We start from the raw sequence: 25,288 nt of genomic DNA on the forward strand, positions 1-25,288 counted from the left end.
AAACAACTGAAGAATTACAGGTCTGTTGCTATTGGTAACTCGATTAACTGCTTGCACTCTTTGAGCAGACAGAGAGAACTAGCGACCTGCCTGCTGGCAGTTTGCCTATATAACAGCAGTTAATCTGGAAACAGCTGAAGAATTATGGTCCGTTGCTGCTGGCAATTTGCCCACTTAACGGACTGTCCGTCGAGAACAGTTGAATAATCAGTGCGCATTCGCTGTTTACAACTTGAGTGCAGTAACAATGGCTTCTTTGAACTGCTGAAAGCTGTGACCTGCATTTATTCATAACTTTACTGCAACGCTCCAGAACAGCGGATTTCTTTTTGTAGCGTACATAGAACCACGAAATAAGTCCTTCCCTTTCCCTGTTTCGATTCCGTTTTAACACCAAGAATGATTATCCCACTGGCATCTTGATCATTTGTATCCCGCTGTCACTAATTTTATACTGATATTATTGCCAAGACAGGAGGACGAAGAATGGTGTTTACAAAATGCCAACTTCTACATGGAACACAGAGACGAGTTGAAATATGCCGTACCGAGCTCGATAGCTGCAGTTGCTTAAGTGCGGCCAGTATCCAGTATTCGGGAGATAATAGGTTCGAACCCCACTGTCGGCAGCCCTGAAGATGGTTTTCTGTGATTTCCCATTTTCACACCAGGCAAATGCTGGGGCTGTACCTTAATTAAGGCCACGGCCGCTTCCTTCCCACTCCTAGCCCCTTCCTGTCCCATCGTCGCCATAAGACCTATCTGTGTCGGTGCGACGTAAAGCAACTAGCAAAAAAAAAAAAAAAGAAAGAAAGAAAGAAAGAAATATGCCGTTTACGCAGAAAGGAGTTAGAATTTCTCACTTAGTTGACGTGTACCCAAATCAAACCAAACCAAACCCCATGGCACTACAGCTCTTGAAGGGCCTTGGCCTACCAAGCGACTGCTGCTCAGCTCGAAGGCCTGCAGATTACGAGGTGTCGTGTGGTCAGCACGACGAATCCTCTCGGCCGTTATTCTTGGCTTTCTAGACCGTCAGATAGCTCCTCAATTCTGATCACGTAGGCTGAGTGAACCTCCAACCAGCCGTTAGGTCCAGGTAAAAATCCCTGACTTGGCCGGGAATCGAACCCAGGGCCTCCGGGTAAGAGGCAGACACGCTACCCCTACTCCACGGGCCGGCTTAACTTGTACCCAGTGAAGATATTATCAACGTGGAACTTTCGCTGAACGCCCCAATCACTTTACGCATCGAATACGTACACCTCGACCACGGAGCCGTTCAAAGAGAGCATGCAACACCCCACTGAGTCTTCAGCTATTCAGAGAGTGCAAGTATAGTGGTATTATAGTTACGCCCATGAAAGCTGGAGTCTGACATTTGAGCGGTGAATCCGTATCTACGAGGTGCATTGTGTAGCCGTAGTTACCTCAGCCTACGATATACCAACGGTTTTTTTTATTTTTTTATTTTTTTACAATTTACTTTACATTTTGGAATATACAGACATTTCAGTCTCAGATATCTCAAAACGTGATAATAGTATCACAGAATAAAGACGACGAAACTTCTTCTCAACCTGAACAATCCTGCATAATCTATATATACAGTATATAAAATAAGAGTTTTGTCTGTACATTGCTCAGAATTTGAAAATATTGGTATTTCTGTATCGGTCATGTCCATAGTAACAAGAAAATGCACTTTTTACTTTTCCGTCATGTCTGTCTGTCTGTCTGTACACGCATCACGAGAAAACGGTTGAAGAGAATTTAATGAAAATCGGTATGTGAAGTCGGGGGATGAGCCTCTACAATCTAGGCTATAAATCATTTTGCTCACGCTGAGTGAAATTGTAGTTTAGGGAAAGGCCTAAAATTGAATTCTCAGCTATTTATGTTATTAGTGGTCGTATTTTAAAGAAAATGGGTATGCAAAGTTGGGGAATAAGTTGCTACAATCTAGGCTATAAATCATTTTACTCACGTTGAGTGAAATGGTAGTTTAGGGGAAGGCCTAAAATTGAATTCTCAACTATTTATGTTATTAGTGGTCTAATGAAAATCGGTATGTGAAGTCGGGGGATGAGCCTCTACAATCTAGGTTATAAATCATTTTGCTCACGCTGAGTGAAATGGTAGTTTAGGGGAAGGCCTAAAATGTAATTTTCAAATATTTCTTATTAGAAGTGTAGTCGATGAATGGTAGATAACTAAGGTTATATAGTATTAAATTTCCTATTATTTCCTATTATTCATACATTGTTACCGTACTGGCTATGATCACAAAGATATTCATGAATTTGGATTTTTGTTACTAAGTCCATATCAGCGCCGAGTAACGAGAAAATGGGTAAACAGTATTTAATGAAAATCGGTATGTAAAGTCGGAGAATAAGAAACTACAGTTTATGGTATAAAATATTTTACAAATCACAGAGTCGAAAGAAAACTAAATGTGAAGGCCTACAATATAGAAAGCTCATAACATTGATCAACAATAACATTGCATTGACCATTGTTTGTCCTGATGTGCTTTGTGTCTTCTGTTGCCCCTCATCTCCGGTAGATAGGATTACTGCTGCGTACAGAGTATTTTTTATTTGATTTACGTCGCACCGACATAGATAGGTTTTATGGCGACGATGGGATAAGAAAGGGCTAGGAGTGCCTTAGGCCTTAATTAAGGTACAGGCCCAGCATTTGACTGGTGTGAAAGTGGGGAAACCACGGAATACCATCTTCAGCGCTGCCGACAATGGAGTTCGAATCCACTATCTCTCGGATGCAAGCTCACAGCTGCGCACCGCTAACCACACGGTCAACTCGTCCAGTCGTACAGAGTGTAACAGCCTGTCTGAATATTGATGGGAAGTAGCTGGGGAGTGGTAACTTTCTTCTTTAGCATGCCATTCCCCTGGTTTATAAATTTTCTGATACTACTGGTACGTAACACACTGGATCATCATAGCATTCGGGCTATTGAATCCCTACTCTGAGGCACTGATTGGAATGATCAGTGTGCATATTTAGCGGAATAATGGCAGATGAGTGTTCATGGCAATCTGCGTCCTGGTCATCCCAGCTCTGGAACTTTGGACTATTAGATTGGCACCGCAATCTAACCGCAGCACTGTTCGTTAAAAGTGATAAAACGTGCGGCTTTCCATTTCATCGAGTATTTTATATGATAGCATTGCTTTTAATCGCTACATTCATACTTACGTTTTTGTAATGACCTATGTTGATTTTAGGTTAGGAAAACCACAAAGTCAGTCTTTCTGAGAATCCCGTAGCGAAGCACGGGTACATCAGCTAATAATAATAATAATAATAATAATAATAATAATAATAATAATAATAATAATAATAATAATAATAATAATAATAATAATAATAATTTAGGAGGTTATGTTATAAAACACAGAATAGAACACTACCCGCATTTGTATTTGCGTTGTTTAACAACGATTGTTAACCAGGAAAATAGTAAACTAGGCACTGATTAACTGACAAAATTAAACTTTAAAAAACGAAAGTAACATTCGGAAAACAAACACGTAAAACAATAAAATTAACACACATCACCACTCCGAATGATTCACAAAAGCGACTGAGAGCAAGGCAAACCACGTGGCGATAGCATTCTTAAAATATGGCATCGTTGGGATGGTTGCCATGGAAACAGACCACTTTCGAGCAGCGTTAGTCATGTTTTCCTCGCTACTAGCGCTAAATCCAACTCTCGTGGGCCCTAGTTGTCGACAGCATTAACTCATTGAACTTGTTTGGCGCTTGCGTTGACTACTCCGAACTATGCAGTCATTAGTTATTTATAGACTAGCGTTGTTCATCAGTTTTTAGTTCTCATTGGGGCGTGATGGTCAAGCACTTTCTCTCCCTCTGAGGCAGTCGTTGGCGAGGTTACACTCCCTATAACCTTCGCGAGTATGACTGTAAGAAAATAAATGTATGAATAAAGATTGCATTTCCTTAGCACGGTTAGTCCTCAGCTGTCACTTGAAATAAGAATCAACATCCAGAAGGCTTGTTGGGTGCTGGCCAAAAACAACACACAAAGTCCGGAAGTGGATAGAGCAAGGATAGGGCAACACTGGAATCGATTGATTTCGTGTGGCCTCCAGACAGTTGACTCCCGTGGGCGACCTGCGTGTTTGGTTGTGTAATGATGTTGATGATGATGATGATGATGTTGATGAGCTAGGGACAGGAGTGTGGACAGATCGCCTACTAACACCAAGGCTTAACGTCTCCATCCGACGGACGAATTACTATCAACAGCATAATATGCCCTCACTCCATATGGACACTGCAGAATTGAATCGGGGCATTTAGCTTTCAATCTAGTGGTTAGAAATTGTATACGAAGAATATTTACAAAAATGAAAACTTTCTTTTTCAATGACTACTTAAATTTAAAACTTAAACAAGGGATGGTCAAGTGCTATATATGGTCAGCCTTGCTATGTGGGGTGGAAACATGGACTCTCGAGAACATATCAGTGAAACGCTTGGAAGGCTTTGAAATGTAGATCCACCGGAGGATGCTCAGGATTTCGTGGGTTGCACGACTAACGAACCAAGAAGTACTCAGAAGGGCAAGAGCAAGTCGGGAACTCGTTCAAACAATAAATACCGGAAGATCTCTTACCTTGGCCACATCCTTAGAAATGACCGTTACCTCATCTTACAACGGATTGAACAAGGCAAACTACAGGGTCGAAGAGGAGTCGGGAGGAGACGAACATCATGGCTTGGAAACATCAAAGAATCGACTGGAATTCACAGTGTTGAAAGACTTTTCCACCTAGCAAGAAATCGTACTATATTCGCCACAGTGATCGCCAACGTCAGAGGGACCTGATATGGTACTGTGAAGAAGAAGAAGAAGAAGAAGAAGACGAAGAAGAAGAAGAAGAAGAAGATGCCATCATCTCGCTGGCTCCGCGGTGTAGGGGTACAGTGCCTGCCTATCACCCGGAGGCTCCAGGTTCGATTCACGGCCAGGTCAGGGATATTTACCTGGACCTGAGGGTTGGTTCGAGGTCTACTCAGCCTATGTGATTACAATTGAGGAGCTATCTGACGGTGAGATAGCGGCCGCAGTCAAGAAAACCAAGAATAACGGCTGACAGGATTCGTCGTGCTGACCACACGACACCTCGTAATCTGCAGGCCTTCGGGCTGAGGTCGTTTGGTAGGCCAAGGACCTACAGGGTTGTAGCGCCATGGGGTTATGTTAGTTTGATAGTTTACCGGGAGAGTTGGCCGTGCGGTTAGGGGCGCGCAGCTGTGACCTTGCATCCGGGAGATAGTGGGTTCGAACCCCACTGTCGGCAGCCCTGAAGATGGTTTTCCGTGTTTCCCATTTTCACACCAGACAAATGCTGAGGTTGTGCCTTAATTAAGGCCACGGCCGATTCCTTCCCACTCCTAGCCCTTACCTATCCCATCGTCGCCATAAGACCTATCGGTGTCGGTGCGACATAAAGCAACTTGTAAAAGAATATTAAGTTGAGGCGTCATTTTTTACAAGGTGCATGTTATCTTTGCCGAGTTTCAAATACAGGATTGCAAAATATTACAGTAGATGTACCGTATTTTTCTTTTTTGCCCCGAAATATATAGGAAGTAGGTTCAGAAGACGATTCCGAGAACGAGATGCTGCACGAACGTACCATTACAGAAACCAAAAAGCATGCTATTCCTTCGTTTTCTTCCTTCTTCTTTTTAGGAAAACAGAGTGAGAACTGCACCGCAGGGCGATGATGATGATGATCATCATCATCATCTGTTTACCCTCCAGGTTCGGCTTTTCCCTCGGACTCGGCGAGGGATCCCACCTCTACCGCCTCAAGGGCAGTGTCCTGGAGCTTCAGACTCTTGGTCGGGGATACAACTGGGGAGAATGACCAGTACCTCGCCCAGGCGGCCTCACCTGCTATGCTGAACAGGGGCCTTGTGGAGGGATGGGAAGATTGGAAGGGATGGACAAGGAAGAGGGAAGGAAGCGGCCGTGGCCTTAAGTTAGGTACCATCCCGGCATTCGCCTGGAGGAGAAGTGGGAAACCACGGAAAACCACTTCGAGGATGGCTGAGGTGGGAATCGAACCCACCTCTACTCAGCTGACCTCCCGAGGCTGAGTGGACGCCGTTCCAGCCCTCGTACCACTTTTCAAATTTTCGTGGCAGAGCCGGGAATCGAACCCGGACCTCCGGGGGTGGCAGCTAATCACGCTAACCACTACACCACAGAGGCAGACAGGGCGATGATACTGAATGAATTTATAAAGTTTTAACGTACCCACTGTAGCTCCGGCAGTTCACATCATTAAAAGTGTCTTCTGTATTATCGCTTATCACTTTTAGGGCACGTTGCTTGCATATTTTGTACTTCTTTATGTTATAAACTTCCGAACCCTAAAGATAACGTTATTTTTACTATTTCTGCTTCATTTAAGTGCTATGGACATTTTTGCACCCACTCAGTGTACACTTATGTTCATAAAAAATAGAACACCTTGAAAAACTAGAGATAGGAAATTCATATTCACTGGACATGTTCCGACTCGTTGGCTGAATGGTTAGCGTACTGGCCTCAGGTTCAGAGGGTCCCGGATTCGATTCCCGGCCGGGTCAGGGATTTTAACCTTAATTGGTTAATTCCAATGGCTCGGGGGCTTGGTGTGTGTTGCGTATTCAGCATTTGAAATCATCCTAGGTAGGGCCATCATCTTTACAGACATGCAGGTCGTCTAATAGGCCGTCTACGAGAAAAAGACCAGCACCAGGCCTCTTCGGAGGCCATACGCCATTATTATTATTATTATTATTATTATTATTATTATTATTATTATTATTATTATTATTATTATTATTATTATTATTGGACATGTTCATGAGTATGTTCTACAGAAAAGGTTAGCATTTCAGTCACCTAGGTTCAGCATGTGTCCTGTTGCCTAGTAGATGTATTTTTCGTGTTTCCCATTTTCACACCAGGCAAATGTTAGGGCTGTACTGGGTCCTCCATTGGCACTGATAACGTGTTCCATGCGTGATGGCATCGACGCATATAAGGCGCGAATGGCGGCCTGGGGTATAGACATCCATGCTGCATTCACCTGGTTCCACAGTACATCTTTGGTTGTTGGCATTGGGTCACAGCGCCGCACCCGTCGTTTCACCATATCCCACACATTTTCGATTGGCGACAAGTCCGGTGATCGGGCGGACCAGGGCAACAGTCTGACATCCTGTGACAACAAGGGTGTTCGTGCAGCAACATGTGGCCGCACGTTATCCTGCTGAAATATGGCGTCTAGGGAGTCGTGCAGAAAGGGTATGGCTGCGGGTCGCAGAATGTCATTCACGTAGGTCAAACTGGTCACAGTGCACTGGGCACGCACCAACTGTGATTTGTGGTTGTACCCAATAGCACCCCACACCATAAGGCCTTCAGTTGGCGCTGTATGTCTTGTGCGAATGCAGTCTTGTAATGCCTCTCCCCCTATTTGCGGCGACCAAAATGCGGCCTTCGTTTCAAACAAATAGAACCTGGATTCGTCCGAATAAAATATCTGCTGCCATTCCTGTCCACAGTAACGTCGTTCCATATACCATTGCAGTCTAGCATGTTTATGCACATTAGTCAAAAGTATGCGGAGAAGTGGACGACGCGCTGGTAACCCAGACCGTAATAAACGGCGACAGACAGTCACTCCTGAGGTGTACGATGTGTTACACTATTCCACTGTTGCGCCAGAGCCGAGGAGGACGCAGATCTGTTCTGCAATGCCATTCGGATGAGGTGTCGATCCTCTCGGGGGCTGGTCTGCGTGGTGCGACCAGACCCATCTCGTCGTGTTCTGTGAACCATTCTGTACACACCCGTTGCACTGCCGACACACTTCGTTCCACACGAGTAGCAATTTCCTGGATGAAAGCATCACGTTCTCTCATGTCTATAATGCGCCCTCCTTCAAACTCACTCATTTGACGGTACGGTTCTCGCATACGTCTGCGAGGCATCCTGCACGTCTGATCAAGTCACACTGATCCATAACCTTCAGTTTATAGCGACAACGCGAGCCGCAGGCACATTTCATCATTCGGTGGTTGTGCGCCGAGATATCGATGTGTACCTTGAACCTGAGGGCCAACATGGTTTAAATGCTTTTTTTTTTTTTTTTTACGTCGCATCGACACATATATGTCTTATGGCGAATATGGGATAGGAAAGGCCTAGGAATGGGAAGGAAGCGGTCGTGGCCTTAATTAAGGTACAGCCCCAGCATTTGCCTGGTGTGAAAATGGGAAACCACGGAAAACCATCTTCAGGGCTGCCGACAGTGGGGTTCGAACCTACTATCTCCCGAATACTGGATACTGGCCGCACTTTAGCGACTGCAGCTATCAAGCTCGGTTTAAAATGTTCTATTGTAATTTGTAGTTACCTCATACCTTCCTTGATTTTTGTGATCCATCTAATGTTGCTCTTATTGTTCTAGAATTCTTATATACTTATCCTGATGATGCTGTTTTCTGGTGTCCTCAATAGATCTCCAAAGAATGAAATTCGTTTCTTCGTGATTGTGCTCATTACGGGTTCCATTTCTCTGTGCACTGCTTCATTTGAAGCTAGTCTCCAGTGTCAATTTGCTTGGTAGATTGGTTTATGAACGTTCTGATTATGGTTCTTTCAATCTTGAGTGTCTGTCATTATTATTCTTTCTTGATTCGTTATACCCAATTAAGTAGCGCGTTGTTATTCTTTTTCTCTTCCCTATATCTCTTCACCCTCTCGCTGTGTTCCATTTTACGTTGTTCAGTCCATCCTGTATTTAGTCGGGTGGGCTTTGCAGAAATTTTTTATTTTTTTTTTATTTTTTTGCGTTGCACCGACACAGATAGGTCTTATGGCGACGATGGGACGGGAAAGGGCTAGGAGTTGGAAGGAAGCGGCCGTGGCCTTAATTAAGGTACAGCCCCAGCATTTGCCTGGTGTGAAAATGGGAAACCACGGAAAACCATTTTCAGGGCTGCCGACAGTGGGGTTCGAACCTACTATCTCCCGAATACTGGATACTGGCCGCACTTAAGCGACTGCAGCTATCGAGCTCGGTCAGAAAATTTGTGTTTGTGAATAAAGGTTCTGAAGTTTATTCTATCTTGAGTGGTTTCTTTAGCTCTTCACTGGTTTCTTTTAGCCAATTATTGTGATTTTTCATTCATAAGGCTAAGTTTAACATTTTCTTTGTGGGCCTGTTATAATCCATTCTATATAAGTGACCATAAAATAATCGCCGTTTCCTGATTGTATCTGTGATAATTTCTTTTCTGTAACTTGATAGATTTCTTGTGCAATACTGCAGCAGATAATGAGTGGATTGAGTAGCTCATTAACTGCTGTTGCCGGTCCCAAGCCCAGATAAAGGAGAAGGATTGACGTCAGGAAGGGCATTCAGTCATAAAAACTACTGCCAAAACCAAACAACAGCCAGAATACATCTGGAGGCAACCTCTAAGGCTGAAAACCTTAGTTGTAATTTTGAGATCGACTACGGTTGATCACCCCATAACCTTCAACTGATTAGCGTGATGGAACAAATAGCTAACAAGGCTTCTGTCTATTATTATTATTATTAGTAGTAGTAGTAGTAGTATATTTCTGATGGGGCATAGTATTTATGTGCCGGCCCCGCGGTGTAGGGGTAGCGTGCTACCTCTTACCCGGAGGCCCCGGGTTCGATTCCCGGCCAGGTCAGGGATTTTTACCTGCATCTGAGGACTGATTCGAGGTCCACTCATTCTACGTGATTAGAAAGACGTGTCTAGAAAGACAAGAATAACGGCCGAGAGGATCCGTCGTGTTGACCACACGACACCTCGTAATCCGCAGGCCTTCGGGCTGAGCTGCGGTCGCTTGGTGGGCCATGGCCCTTCGGGGCTGTTACGCCAAAGGTTTTGGTTTTTTTAAAAATAGTATTTATAAAGCACTCACTTGCTATAACTATAACAATTTTGTTCCTTTTGTCTCATCTTTGGCTTTGACGCTTTGAAATTGACTGAGCAGCCAATCCCTGTGAAAGTGTTGTTCATAGAGTCGGTTGACGCGTATATTTCAATGGGAATGGCAGACTGATATGTAATAGGACCTTCTGGCTCACTGAGGAAAACAACGAAGGAACTATCGCTATCTGTTTTTGAAACTAAAACACGCCGTCCTGTGGGTTAGATTCAATATCAAACTCCAGTGTATGTGGTTTGTGCCTCCCCTGCGAACCATACGACCTTATCGCGGTGGAGAGGCTTGTGTGTCCCAATGAAGCAGGTAGCGAAGCCCTATGTGCAACCGTATCTGCTGGTCATCTGTTGACAGAACAAACTAACGAATGGTTCATTGAATGTAGGGTAGCACCTTTTCGGAAATCGCAAGGGCTGCAGTCTCGGTGATTGACTGATTTCTCTTTGTAGTACTATTTAACATGGTTTAGCTATGTTAATACTGCTACACGGCTGAAAGCAACGGGAAACTACTTATTCCCGAGGACATGCAGCTCTCTTTGAGTGGATGATCTCCAGGTGGTAACAGCACGAGAGGATGCAATCATCAGGAAGACGAATAGACGAATACTGACATTCTGCGAGTCAGAGAACAGAATCTGAAAAGAGAAAAGAGAAATTTAGATATATAGTTGTTATAAGTGAAGTACATAGGCAGGAAGAGCAGAATTTTGGTCTAGTGACTACAGAATTCTCTACACAAAATCAAACAGGGAAAATGCAGGAAGTGGTTTAATAATGAATAAAAAATAGGGCGGCGGTAAGCTATTATGACCAGCATAGTGAAAGGAGTATTGCTGTCAAGGTGTCACCAAACCAATGCCCACCGATGAACACCACGAACGATATGCCTACTAGTTCAGCGGATGATAAAGAAATCGAAAGAGAATATGAAGAGATAAAAGATTTAATGCAATATATAAAATGATATAGTAATCTAATTGTGATGAGTGACTGGAATATAGTGGTAGGTCAAAGAAGAGGAGGTAATACAGTAAGAGAATTTGACTGGGACAAAGGAATGGAAGTTGGCTGGTAGAGTTCTGCACATATTACAATTGAGGACCAAAGATGGGAAAGGGTGAAAGTGCCGAAATATGAAAAACGTATTTTGTTGTAATAAGGGGAATAGAGTATGGTTCCAGTGTATGGGACTCTCACCAGGATTACTTGATTCAAGAACTGGACAAAATCCAAAGAAAAGCAGCTCGATTTGTTCTGGGCGATTACCGGCAAAAGAGTAGCGTTACAAAACTCTTACAAAGTCTGGGTTGGGAAGACTTGGGAGAAAGGAGACGAGCTGCTTGAGTAAGTGGTATGTTCCGAGCTGTCAGTGGAGAGATGGCGTGAAATGACATCAGTAGACGAATGAGTTTGAGTGGTTTCTTTAGGAAAGATCACAATATGAAGGAAAAGTTAGAATTCAGAGGACAAATTGGGCAAATATTCGTTTATAGGAAGGGGAGTTAGGGATTGGAATAACTTACCAAGGGAGAGGTTCAATACATTTCCAATTTCTTTGCAATCGTTTAAGAAAAGGCTAGGAAAACAACAGATAGGGAATCTGCTACCTGGGCGACTGTCCTAAATGCAGATCAGTGATGATTGTTTGGGGATGTATTAGGCATGCCCCATGTGGTGGTGACTTGTGCATGTACCTGAGGTCATTAGGTTAGTTGGTAGGAAGTTCAACAGGTAGAGCCACAGTCCAATGTTCCCAGCTGAGAAGGGTTAATGTGCCAGCGTCTCGCGCTGCAATTTTTCTGTGCTGTCCATTGTGTCAGTGTGCTATCACTCACGTATTTTCTCATTTCTGAGCCAATTAATTAAAGAAATGAAATTTATAGAAGCTATATATTATGTAATTATATAAAATGTATTGGATATAGTATACGTGCACTTTAAAGGCCGTAGGTAATCATTAATTCCTGGTCTCATTCGGTAGAGAAGGATGTTCGGGAACTCTATTAATGGCATTTACTCGATAACATGTTTCAGGCACTTTTACCCTGAATGATCGTCAATTTAGTCCTTGCTGATACTTAGTTCGAACAACACAAACGACGTCTTTATATGTGGACAAGACCTGGAGTCACTGCAAGGTATCCAATAGACTCAATTATGATAAGCAGAGAAGTCCTACCCAGGAGCAGATGTGGACTCTGGCCACAACTTAGTGAACATGAAATTCTGTCTGGATTTAAAAAAAATTAAAATGAATGCAAGGAGATGGGTTCTAGAAATATTGAAGGAAAAGAGAGTTTCAAGGAATAGATTGCATAAGGACTAAATGAAAGGCTGAAAGAAACACAATAGAACAGTGGACAGTCTTAAAGAATGGTGTCAATAGGGCTGCTGAGGAAAGGTCAGGAAGGAAAGAAAGATCAAGTAAGAATCAGTGGATACAAAAAAGAAAAATATGAGGAGACCAGAGGAGAATACAGGCGATTAAAGAATGTAGATAGAAAGTGTAGGACAGTTAAGGAAGAAAGGCTGAAAGAGAAGTACAAGGACGTTGGAGGTTTGTATGTTTGCAGGAAAGGTAGATGCTGCGCATAGGAAAATCAAGGAAACCTTCGTAAAAAGGATAACTAGTTGTATGAATATGAAGACCTGAGATGGAAAACCATTTCTAGGGAAAGAAAACACGACGGGAAGATATTGTATCAAAGGAAATAATCATATGATAATTATTATAATTATATGATAATGATCTGGAACAAGAAGAAGCTGTTGATGCTGACAAAATTAGAACCCCAGTTTTGAGATCAGAACTCAACAGAGCTTTGAGAGACCTAACTGAGAACGAGACACCAGGAATTGATGACATATCCTCAGAATTATTGACTGCCTTAGGAGACACCGGAGTGGCGAGGTTATTCCAAACAGTGTGTAAGATGTATGATACACAGGAAGTGTAATCGGATTTTAGACAGAATATTTATACCTATTCCCAAGAAAGCAGGTGCTGTCAAGTGCGAAAATTATCGCATCGTTAGTTTAGTAACTCACGCTTGCAAAATTTTAACACGTACTATTTTACAGAAGAATGGAAAGACAAGTTGAGGCTGAGTTAGGAGAAGATCAGTTTGGCTTCAGAAGAAATGCAGGAACACGTGAAGCAATCCTGACTTTGTCTGATCTTAGAGGACAGAATTAAGAAGAAAATTCCCACGTACATAGCATTTGTAAATCTAGAAAATGCATTCGATAACGTTGATTGGAGGTTCTAAAGGTGATCGAGATCATATACCGAGAAAGAAGCATTATATTGGACGTAAAAACAATAACAGAAGAATAATCTACAATCTGTACAAAAATCGGTCTGCAGTGATCAGAATCGAGGGCTTTGAAAAAAACAGTAGCAATTCCGAAAGGAGTGAGCCAAGGCTCAAATCTGTCCCCCGTCTCTTTTTCAATGTTTATCTAGAACAGGTGGGAAATGAAATCAAAGAGGAATTTGGAAAAGTAATCATAATCCAAGGAGAGAAAATTAAAACTCTGAGATTCTCCGATGATATTGTTACTTTATCTTGGTCTGCAGAAGACCTGGAGAAGCTGCTCAATGGTATGGACAGAGACTTGGAGAAGGAGTACAAGATGGAAATAAATAAATGCAAATTCAAAATTAATGGAGAGCAATCGAACGAAGTGAGGTGATGCAAGAAATATTAGATTAGGAAATGAAGTCTTCAAGGAATTAGACGTATATTTCTACTTGGTTAGTAGAATAACTAACAATGGCAAAAGTAAGGAAGACACAAAATGCAAACTAGCATAAGCAATGGAGGTCTTTGTTAAGGAAGAAAATGTGCTCACTTCGAATATTGATATAGAAATTAGAAAGATGTTTTTGATGACTTTCGTCTGAGTGTGGCATTGTGCGGCAGTAAACAGAGACAATAACTAGCTCAGAAAGGAAAGAATAGGTTTTGAAAGGTACAGTTACAGAAGAATGTTGAAAGTGAGATCGAACCACGAATGAAGAGATACTGAATCGAATTGGCGAAAGGAGAACTTGCTCGATTGGTTTTAGAAGGAAGTGGAGGTGGTGAGAACGGTAGGGGTACGTCAAGGCATGAATATGACAAACAGATTAGAATAGATGTGGGATGTATAATAATAATAATAATAATAATAATAATAATAATAATAATAATAATAATAATAATAATAATAATTTCGTATCGCTATTTCTAGCCGGATGCCCTTGTAAGGCAGACCCTCCGATGAGGGTGGGTGGCATCCGCCATGTGTAGGTAACTGCGTGTTATTGTGGTGGAGGATAGTGTTATGTGTGGTGTGAAGTTGCAGGGATGTTTGGGGACAGCACAAACACCCAGCCCCCGGGCCATTGGAATTAACCAATGAAGGTTAAAATCCCCGACCCAGCCGGGAATCGAACACGGGACCCTCTGAACCGAAGGCCAGTACGCTGGCCATTCAGTCAACGAGTCGAACGTAGGATGTATTAGTTACGTAGAAATGAAAAGTTTAGCAGAGGATGAGGTGGTATGGAGAGTTGCATCAACCCCAGTCTATGGACTGATGATCGAAACACAACCTGTGCTTTTTGAGCAGGGCAGCCCCTGTAAGGCATCTTTTAGGAATGGGAAACTGGGTGTTAATATGGTAGAGGATATGTTGGGGAAGCATAAAATACTCATTCCCCAGCGAAGGGAAGATCAGAATCTCTAGACGCGGTCGGGAGTCGAACCCGTAGCGCCGAGGATCGAAGGCTCACCACTCAACCTTGAGGACGGACTATCTTGACGCTAATAGTTCCGTATGACTACGAGCTAACTCCTTTTTTAACAGGGCGGTGTCGATTACGTCATAAGACTGAAAGTGAAGGTAGACACGGGACAGTGAACGAGATGATGTAAGGACAGTTATGTGGCTGTCACGATGCTAAACCGTGACCTCGCTCACAGTTGTAAGGTCAGATACCTGATAATGCGAGTAGCGTATTTGCCTTTTTCTCGAGGTCATTTCCTCAAAGAACAGGGATGGTTTTCAGCGGTGTAGCCAGGTTCTCCGAGGCCCCTAACCAGAAATTTCAAATGGAGCCCATAACTGCGACTATCAAATGTGAATTCAGTACTTCATTTACATATCTATATATGAGTGTTTTCTGTACATTGCTCAGAATTTAAAAAGGATGGTATTTCTGTATCAGTCGTGCCCACAGTAACAAGGAAATGCTCTTCTTTTATTGCTAGTTGCTTTACGTCGCACCGACACAGATAGGTCTTATGGCGACGAGGGGATAGAAAAGGGGTAGGAGTGGGAAGGAAGCGGCCATGGCTTTAGTTAAGGAACAGCCCCAGCATTTGCCTGGTGTGAAAATGGGAAACCACGGAAAACCGTCTTCAGGGCTGCCGACAGTGGGGTTCGAACCCACTTACGGATGCAAGCTCACAGCTGCGCGCCCCTAACCGCACGGCCAACTCGCCCGGTACAAGGAAATGCACTATTTAATTTTCCATGATGTCTGTCTGTCTGTCTGTCTGTCTGTCTGTCTGTCTGTCTGTCTGTCTGTCTGTCTGTCTGTCTGTCTGTCTGTCTGTCTGTCTGTCTGTCTGTCTGTCTGTCTGTACACGCATTACAAGAAAGGGACTGAAGATAATTTAATGAAAATCGGTATGCAAAGTCGGGAAATAAGTCGCTACAATCTAGGCCATGAATAATTTTATTCACGCTGAGTGAAGTGGTAGTTTAGGGGAAGGCCTAAAATTTAATTCTCAAATATTTGTTATTAGTGGTCGTATGTTAATGAAAATCGGTATGCAAAGTCGAAGTTATAAGTCGATATAATCTAGGCCATAAATAATTGTATTCACGCTTAGTGAAATGGTAGTTTAGAGAATTCCTAAAATGTATTTCCCAAATATTTGTTATTAGTGGTCGTATCTGAAATGGTAGTTTAGGGAATGTCTAAAATTTATTTCTCAAATATTTATGTTATTGGTGGTCGTATCTTAATGAAAATTGGTAGTCAAAGTCGGGGAATAAGTCGCTACAATATAGGCCATAAATAATTTTATTCACGCTGAGAAAAATGGCAGTTTAGGGAAGGCCTAACATTTTATTCTCAGATATTTATGTTGTTAGTGGTCCTATTTTAATAAAAATCGGTATGCAAAATCGGGGAATAAGTCGCTAGAACCTAGGCTATAATTTTTTTTATCCACGCTGAGTGAAATGGTAGCTTAGGGGAAGGCCTAAAATTTAATTGTCAAATATTTACGTTTTTAGTGGTCGTATCGATAAATACTGAAAATCCACAACCTGTTCCACTCATTTGACCGGGTCAGGAATGGAATGAATGAAGCCCCCTTCTAGCGGCGAGGATGGGAATTGTGCCGGCTGCCGAAGCCTGTCGCACTCCTCTGGGGCAATGATTAATGAATGATTAATGAAATGAAATGAGATTGGAGAGTGTTGCTGGAATGAAAGATGACAGGGAAAACCGGAGTACCCGGAGAAAAACCTGTCCCGCCTCCTCTTTGTCCAGCACAAATCTCACATGGAGTGACCGGGTTTTGAACCACGGAACTCAGCTGTTAGAGGCCGGCGTGCTGCCGCCTGAGCCACGGAGGCTTCATCGATAAATACCACATAACTATATTAAATTTCCGATCATTTATGTCTTATACAGTGTTACCGTACCGGCTATGATCATGAATTTGGATTTTTAATACTAAGTCCATATCAGCGCCGAGTCACGAGAAAACTGGAAAACAGAATTTAATGAAAATCGGTAATCTAAAGTCGGAGAATAAGGAACTACAGTCTATGCTATAAATAATTTTGTAAGACGACCTAAATCACAAAGTCGAAAGAAAACTAAATGTGAAGACCTACAATATAGAAAGCTCATAAAATTGATCAACATTCCAGTGACCATTGTTTGTTGTGATGTGCTGTCTCTCTGTTCCCGATAGACAAGATTATTGCTGCGTACCGAGTATTTTTTATTAATTTGCTTTACGTCGCACCGACACGGATAGGTCATATGGCGACGATGAGATAGGAAAGGGCTAGGAGTGTGAGGAAGCGGACTTGGTTGTAATTATGGTACAGCCCCAGCATTTGCCTGGTGTGTAAATGGCAAACCACGGAATACCACCTTCAGGGCTGCCGACAGTGGGGTTCGAATCCACTATCTTCCGGATGCAAGCTCACAGCTGCGCGCCCCTAACCACACGGCCAACTCGCCCGGTCGTAGGCCTACCGAGTGTAACCGCCTGCCTGGATATTGGCGGGAAGTAGCTAGGGAGTTAGATAACTTTCTTCTTTAGCATGCCATTCCTCTGGTTCATAAATTGTCTAATACTACTGGTACATAACATACTGGTTCATCATAGCATTCGAGCTATTCAATCACTACTCTGAGGCACTGATTGGAATGAGCAGTGTGCATAGTTAACGGAATAATGGCAGAGGAATGTTCACGGCAGTCTGCGGCCTGGTCATTCCAGCTCTGGAACTTTGGACTGTTAGATCGGCACCAAGGTACTGTTCGTTAAAAGTGAGAAAATGTGCGGTTTTTCATTTGGACGAGTATTTTATATGATAACATTGCTTTTAATCGCTACTTTCCTACTGACGTTTTTGTAATGACCTATGTTGACTTTAGTTAGTAAAACCACAAAGTCAGTCTTTCTGAGAATCCCGTAGCGAAGCACGGGTACATCGGCTAGTTATACTATAAATTCAATTTAACTATACATATAGTCTATAATTATGCATACGTAATACTTGAATTTACAAATTTGAAGAATAATGGTATCAAATAGTGAGATGTTAAATGATTGATTTGGCCCTTTATTCATCTAAAAGTCAGGCACTCACTTAATGTTTCAATAAGATAAACAGGATCAGAAGGGGTGTCATTTAGGACTTAAGGTCTTAACAAACCAAAATAATAACAGCTTTTCAGAATGTAAAATGAGCCCGCCCCGCGGTCTCTTATCCGGAGGACCTGCGCTCGATCCCTGGCCAAGTCAGAGATTTTAATCTGGGCTGATTCGAGCTCCACTCAACCTACTACGCCCTTCCCGCGTCCAGGATAGCTGACGTAAAGATATCCCGACTAGATATCAGGGTTAATTTTTTTGTTCGTGCGTTACTATGCCTTTTTGTTTTTTATCGTAAAGATTTTATTTTTTACCGAGATTTCAAACAACGCTGATACGCTATGTAAATCTATCTATCATCGGAATTGATGGACGTCTCCATCTGACGTATGATGAAATTGCAAGAAAGTGGATCATTCTACAGCTTAAATCTATGTTGACCTTTGTTACTATGGAAAACATCAATAACACATCAAATTGTCCGGCTCCATGGCTAAATGGTTAGCGTGCTGGCCTTTGGTCACAGGGGTCCCGCGTTCGATTCCCGGCAGGGTCTTGAATTTTAACCATAATAGGTTAATTTCGCTGGCCCGGGGGCTGAGTGTGTGTGCTGTCTTCATCATCATTTTATCCTCATCACGACGCGCAGGTCGCCTACGGGAGTCAAATCAAAAGACCTTCATCTGGTGAGCCGAACTTGTCCTCGGACACTCCCGGCTCTAAAAGCCATACGCCATTTTATTTTATTTTTCACACTTCATGTTAACCTTAATTAATGTCATTTATTCAAGAAAGTAAGAATTAAGGGGATGAGAAAAGTAAAAAGTGAGAATTAAGTTTAACATTTTTTAAATATTCATTTTCTCATATACGCTATAATAATCAACTGTGCTCATATAATCGGCATCAATAGCTATTTGGCTTCTTGCCTCTCCTATCTTCCACTATTTTTACAATATATCACATTGAAATCGATTATTAATTATGTCCAATAAAATATCCATAAAAATATATGAATTACGTCTTGGTATGGGAAATTGTTGATTGTATCGATCTGATGGATCATTCTGTACATTATCATATCGTTTGTTGTTCAAGAATCACCTAAATCGCAACACGTTTCCTTATTTTACATTAGTTTTCATTAACTTTGCTTAGGACAAGTTTTGTTACCACAAGATTGATATTTTATTGCGTAGCATTTCAATACAAGCTTCTGGAAAAGATAATTTTCTCACTAGACAGCATAAATGTGCTTCTATTCAATTTAAAATTGCTATGTTTTCCATCATCATACTTTATATCAATTCATTTTAAAGTAAATAATCATTGGGTGTGTCTAACAAGATGATAAGATTCTCAAATGTGACCAAATATATTAATGAATGACCTGATGTGCGAGTTATTCTAATTATTTTGCCTAGGGAAAATCATTTTTGAAGACACTATATAGTATTTACTCTCAATTATATTTATCACACAATATGATAGTAATTATCCATGTTAATTACCGTTATGCCATCATTATTTGGGAAAAATTATATTTTAAAATAGTAATATTAAGTTAAAAATATCCAAGTGCATAGCCAATTATTCTTATAAGAGTTCCTTTTTGATGATCTCAACCTATAATAACATTGCATAAGTATATGTACCATGTATAACCACGTCACCATTAATCTAGGATATGGATTCTTAAACAATATACTGCTACTGTATCATAAACATATATGATCCTGCTGTGCGTCAATATACCTTTTCTTACTCTTCAAATAAATCATTTATATCTCATATCTCGTCGTAGTATTACATATTCATTCAACAAATTCTTCATTCACAACATTTGACATTGTTATGTTTCCATCATAACTCATTTTACCTTATATCACTTCATATTCCTTCATATATTTCAACTACATATATATAATCTGACGCTCAAAATTTCCATTTACTCGCAGTATTGGATCAATATTCTATCAAATAACGTTAACATGTTTTCAATCTGCCATTAACTCCATATTTAATGCATATCCTAACTTATTACGGTAACATATAACCTCTACACATCGTACTATCACTTGGCATTGCGTATCGAAGTTCCTAAAATTATCCCTCTTATTAACATTTCACATACGGTACAGTAAACCATGGCTAATTGGGATTCTTTGTTTTCATTTTTCTATTTTTCTAGTTGCTTTACGTCGCACCGACACAGATACGTCTTATGGCGACGATGGGACAGGGAAGGGCTAGGAGTTGTAAGGAAGCGGCCGTGGCCTTAATTAAGGTACAGCCCCAGCATTTGCCTGGTGTCAAAATGGGAAACCACGGAAAACCATTTTCAGGGCTGCCGACAGTGGGGTTCGAACCTACTATCTCCCGAATACTGGATACTGGCCGCACTTAAGCGACTGCAGCTATCGAGCTCGGTTGTTTTCATTATAACACTATGAACACTTCATTACACTTCCTAACTTGGGTTTGTCTTATATTTGGCGAAGACTACCTATTCCCTTATATCATTGGCATAAATAATCACTCGCGAGAATAGAATGTAATTTAAGTCATTCTGAAGACTCTAAGCACATATCTATCAATGTAGGCTCTAACTACAGACATCCTAACATTGTTATTATTTGTCTATACACATGATTTTAGAAAAACTTATCTTTCTTCGTCACTTTCCGGAATGATATTTATCATTTGGTCACCCTCTACAGCTCTGGATTCTCGTCATTCTGCTTGTCCGGCATCGTTGGCGTCATGGTGGGCCAGAGGTCATCTCGGCCATGTCGGTCCAGTTCGGAATCATCCAGATAGTCGACTCCCAATCTTCTTAGGAAGCCATGGTTTCCTGCAAAAACTCGAGTGAGAATACAGAATACAATGATGAGATAAGCTGTGACATTCTAACAGTTTCAAAGCCTTCTAACATGAATTATACAATTATTGGGTTCCGCTTAATATAACTTCGTATAATAGCAATGTTTTTATTAGATCTCCAATATGTCGGTAGATATTTCAATTTGTTATAGCAAAGAATGGCTTTAATAGTTGTTTGTCGTCTCTAGTGCGGTATAGTGAATATTATTTCTTGAAATCACGGCCTTATCGTTGCTCTTCTTGTTTGCCGCTGCGAATCAGTTTATGAGGCGTATTTTATTACTTTACGCGTATTTGTTAAATCGTATTATATCTTCTTGTGCTGTAGGCTTATATATGTCCTATAAACAGCTTTTCTTATTTCCTTCACTCTTTATAAGAATTTGACGTAATTTTACCACTCTTCCTCAGAATACGTCCGTGTATTTGAGTCAGGCACTCATTTGTATTTTTTTTTAAACAGTGTCGTCCTTAACAATTCGAATATCTATTTTGTCTTTGTTACTGCCACCGCGATTTTATTCATTCCGACTTTGTGTTACTCTGAATTCCTTGATATCGTATGTAATTTATTAATTGTGTCTAACTTCATTACTAGGACTGGCGTACGTCTTAATTCGATTGAGCTTGATTACTGGAATAGTGGAATGGCACACTACATGTTTATAACTGAGGAGCTATTTGACGGTGCGGTAGTGGCCCGGGTCTAGAAAGCCAATATTTTAAAATCTTTCTTACAATTCACTTTACGTCGCACCGACACAGATACAGTAGATCTTATGGCAACGATAGGATAGGAAGTGGCTATGAGTGGGAAAGAAGCGACCGTGGCCTTAATCAAGATTTTGCATTTGTCTGGTGTGAAAATGGGAAACCACGGAAACCATCTCCAGGGCTGCCAACAGTGGAGTTCGAACCCACTATCTCCCGAATGTGAGCTAATAACAACGTGACTCAAACCGCGTGGCCACTAGGCTTAGTAATCCAAGGGATTCGTCGTGCCAACCACAACACCTCGTACTGTGCAAGCCTTTGGGCTGAAAAACCAAGGCCCTTAGAGATTGTTGCGCCATGTGATTTGGTTTATGGATAAATGACTGAACCTTTTATAAAATTAGAACACCTAAATATTATTCATCTACTTTACAAGGAGATACTAGGCCTATGTAATAAACATAAAACAAGTTTAAAAGGACTATCTAACGTAATAAAAACAAATTTTAAAATTTAACAAAACTTAAAAGTCCCAATTTCCTTGATATCAGGTAAATAAATTGTTTATTCAACTGTCAAGACATTCATTAAACTTGAGATTTGAAGATTTTCCTTCTTGATTTCTTATCGGCAAAGATATCAACGACTTTATCAACGTTAATTTTCTATTGACAATAGAATCAAACCACTTAGGCGCACTTGAGTCACAGAACTTCTAAAGACCGAACGAGTTGGACGTGCGGTTAGGATCGCGTAGCTGTGATCTTGCATTCGGTAGATGGTGGGTTCGAATCCGACTGTCGTCAGCCCTGAAGATAGTTTTCCGTGGTTTCCCATTTTCACATCAGGCAAAAGCTTGGGCTGTACGTTAATTAAAGTAGCCCTTCCCCATCCTTGAGTCGCCGAAAATCTTCGATGTGTTAGTGCGACAATAAACCACTAGCAAAACAGAACTTCTAAGGTAGTTTTTGATCTGTTTTAATTTAGAAAATGATCTTTAAGAGTTTTCGGACCCATGTCTATACAACATTTTTTTTTTCTTTTATGTATGATGAATGTATTCTGATTGATCGTACCTTATTGTTACGCCCTGTAGACTCCCTAATCAGATATCACGTCGAACAGGTTGAAGGAGATGAGGTAGTGGTTTAAATCGTACCTCGGGAGTCACAAATTGTGCGGGTAGTACCGAACTTGTCCGGGTTGAATTGGTCCGACGGGCACTTGTCAGTTAGAGGAAGGAATTCCCAAATGGGTTACTAACCTAAACCCCAAAACCTCAACAACTACCTCTTTTCACTCGACTCTGGCAGTCACTGAGCAGTGCAATACTAATACAAGTGTCCAATGTTTTCCGTGTTAAGTGAGAGGGACTTTAAGTTAGTCGGTTTTGAGGGATTTAAGTATTCAAAAGGTGACAAGACACAATTGGTCAAAAGTGGCTAACCTAACCGCACCTAACCTAAACGACAATACATATATTCGTTTATTTGACAAGGCCGAAAGGTCGCTACATATACTGTATTTACTATATTGTCCTGTGTCATTTTATTGGGACACTTGATATAATATATTAGCGGAAGAAACGGCTTCTTCGATGCTTGGTTTTGATATTTTAGCGTCGGACCAGTTCGACTCTACTAAATGGTTAATCTCCAAATTCCTATAATCATCGGACATCATTCGACAACACCCAATTGCGCTTACAACTTCAACTATGATGTATCTGAAGATAACTTTCTTCATCTGTTGACCTTTACAGGGTATAAATGAACGTATTATAATTCTATTTGCAAACAGATAACAATAGCAACGACATTTTGTGGTGTTCACAGGTGCAGCGTGACCATGGCGTCCATCCTGTTGTTAGTCCTCGCCAGCTTCGCCTCAGCCAATCAGAGTAAGTATCTCATCTGTCCTTGCGGAATGCGTGACGCTCACAAGTAGGACACATCCTTCGTCTTCTCCTTTGTCTCCTGATCTCACATCCTTCAGTTATCTGCTAATGATGTCCTATCTGCTCCTCAGGCATTGTACTTAACGATCACAATTGACATGTAATAGCAACGAAATATACTTTTAATTGAAATGATGCTGGTTACACAGAGATTTCAGTAAGTAATTATATAGATACATGATCTATCAGAACTATAGCGACGGAAAAATCAGGGATGCTCTTCGTGTTATGTTGCAATCGAAGTGCCGGAGAAAAACTTTCTTTTCAATAAATTCATGTTACTTTGTTACGTCCGGATGCGCGATTCAATCTGCCGTATTTAATATGCCTCACTCAGCCTACACCAAAAATGAGTACCTGGGGGTAAAGGCGGCCGGGCGTAGAGCTAACCACTCTACCCCATCAAGTGCCAAGGTTACGGATAGTTGAAGCCTTTACCTTCCACCCCTCCAAGGGCCTTCATGGCCTGTATGGAGATGACTTTGTTTTTGCTTTGCTTTTTTTTTTTGTATTTAATATGCCAGAGCACAAGTCACTGTTCTGCTTCAGGGAAGAGAAGGGGAGGGAGGCGAAGTGCCTTTGTCCCTTACAGGCAACGTCCACAGCTCGTTTATTAAACAGCCATAACTGCACACACAGTACAAGAACACACTGTTATTAAGACACACTTGTCAGTCAAGGAATGCAACAGACCATTTCTCCTCTCGTCTGTTGGTCGTAGTAACGTTCTTTATTATTAAACATGCTCGAAGATGCAACGCTGCTGCCCCACGATTGTGTATTCCTTCACTCACAACATTGTAAATGGAATGAAATACTAAACGAAGGAAACAATGAGGCCAATGGTTTGATTACAGTAGATGTTCAATGTCCCCCCCCCCCTCTTTCTTCGATGCACAGTTCACAACGATGTAGTAGTGACCTTTGGACTCTGTTCAGGATGTGTGGTGCGTCGCGCATTACCTCTGTCTCCCACTTCCCTTCCCTCCTCCGGCGCACAGCAACAGGCAGCGGCTCGCTCTCCGGCACAGCAAACATGACAAGTTCGTCAATTTGAATCGCTCGCCCGGAAGTACCTCGCTTTCTCGAAAAGAAAAATTTTCTCCGCCAATCCTATTTCACCATCGTTCTTAAAATAACACGAAGAGCATCCCTGATTCTTTTTCCGGTATAGTTCTGATACACCCTGCATAAGTCTGTACAGAAAGTTCCCTAATATGTGAGAAGTTAGGAGGACGGGGTGGTTAATAGTACACAGCAAAACAACACAAGTCCCTATGGACATATGCCCTACTGTCGATCGTTTACGAGCTAAGCCTGTTTTAGGGAGAGTTCGAAGTTTGGACTCAGTACGGACATCACAGCACTTCGCCAGCGTGTGGAACGAGGCAGCCATCGAATACATGCAATGCCTCGAGTGTTCGAACGTATCCGACATTCAACAAGACAGCGTGTTCAGGCGTGTATTCAGGTGCACGGTGGATTTTTTAGGACCTCTTGCATCGCAATGTAGTATCCCTGCTGGTACACCAACATCTAAAAGTAAGACAAGTAGGCAACACCATATGGTTGATAAGATAGACACGGAGAATTTTTTTAAAAAGCAATTACGATAATAGAAAATTGTAATAAAAATGTAAATAGCCTACGGGATGGATTTAAAACAGTTGTTGAGGAGAGTGAAAAAGATTATATATATATTGCTAGTGGCTTTACGTCACACCGACACAGATAGGTCTTATGGCGACGATAAGACAGGAAAGAGCTAGGAGCTGGAAGGAAGTGG

The 25,288-nt window shown here is 41.6% G+C and overlaps 1 protein-coding gene across 1 annotated transcript in view; it reads left to right on the top strand.

Moving 5' to 3' along the window:
* The window catches only part of LOC136858624 (uncharacterized), a 132,397-nt gene that overhangs the window by 33,041 nt on the left and 74,068 nt on the right, over positions 1-25,288 (top strand). Inside the window, exon 2 of the mRNA XM_067138322.2 lies at positions 23,381-23,445. Coding sequence (XP_066994423.2) covers positions 23,381-23,445 — 65 coding nt within the window. The remainder of the gene's footprint in view (positions 1-23,380; positions 23,446-25,288) is intronic.

This window comes from Anabrus simplex, chromosome 1, assembly GCF_040414725.1.
Source record: "Anabrus simplex isolate iqAnaSimp1 chromosome 1, ASM4041472v1, whole genome shotgun sequence".
Lineage (NCBI taxonomy): Eukaryota > Metazoa > Arthropoda > Insecta > Orthoptera > Tettigoniidae > Anabrus > Anabrus simplex.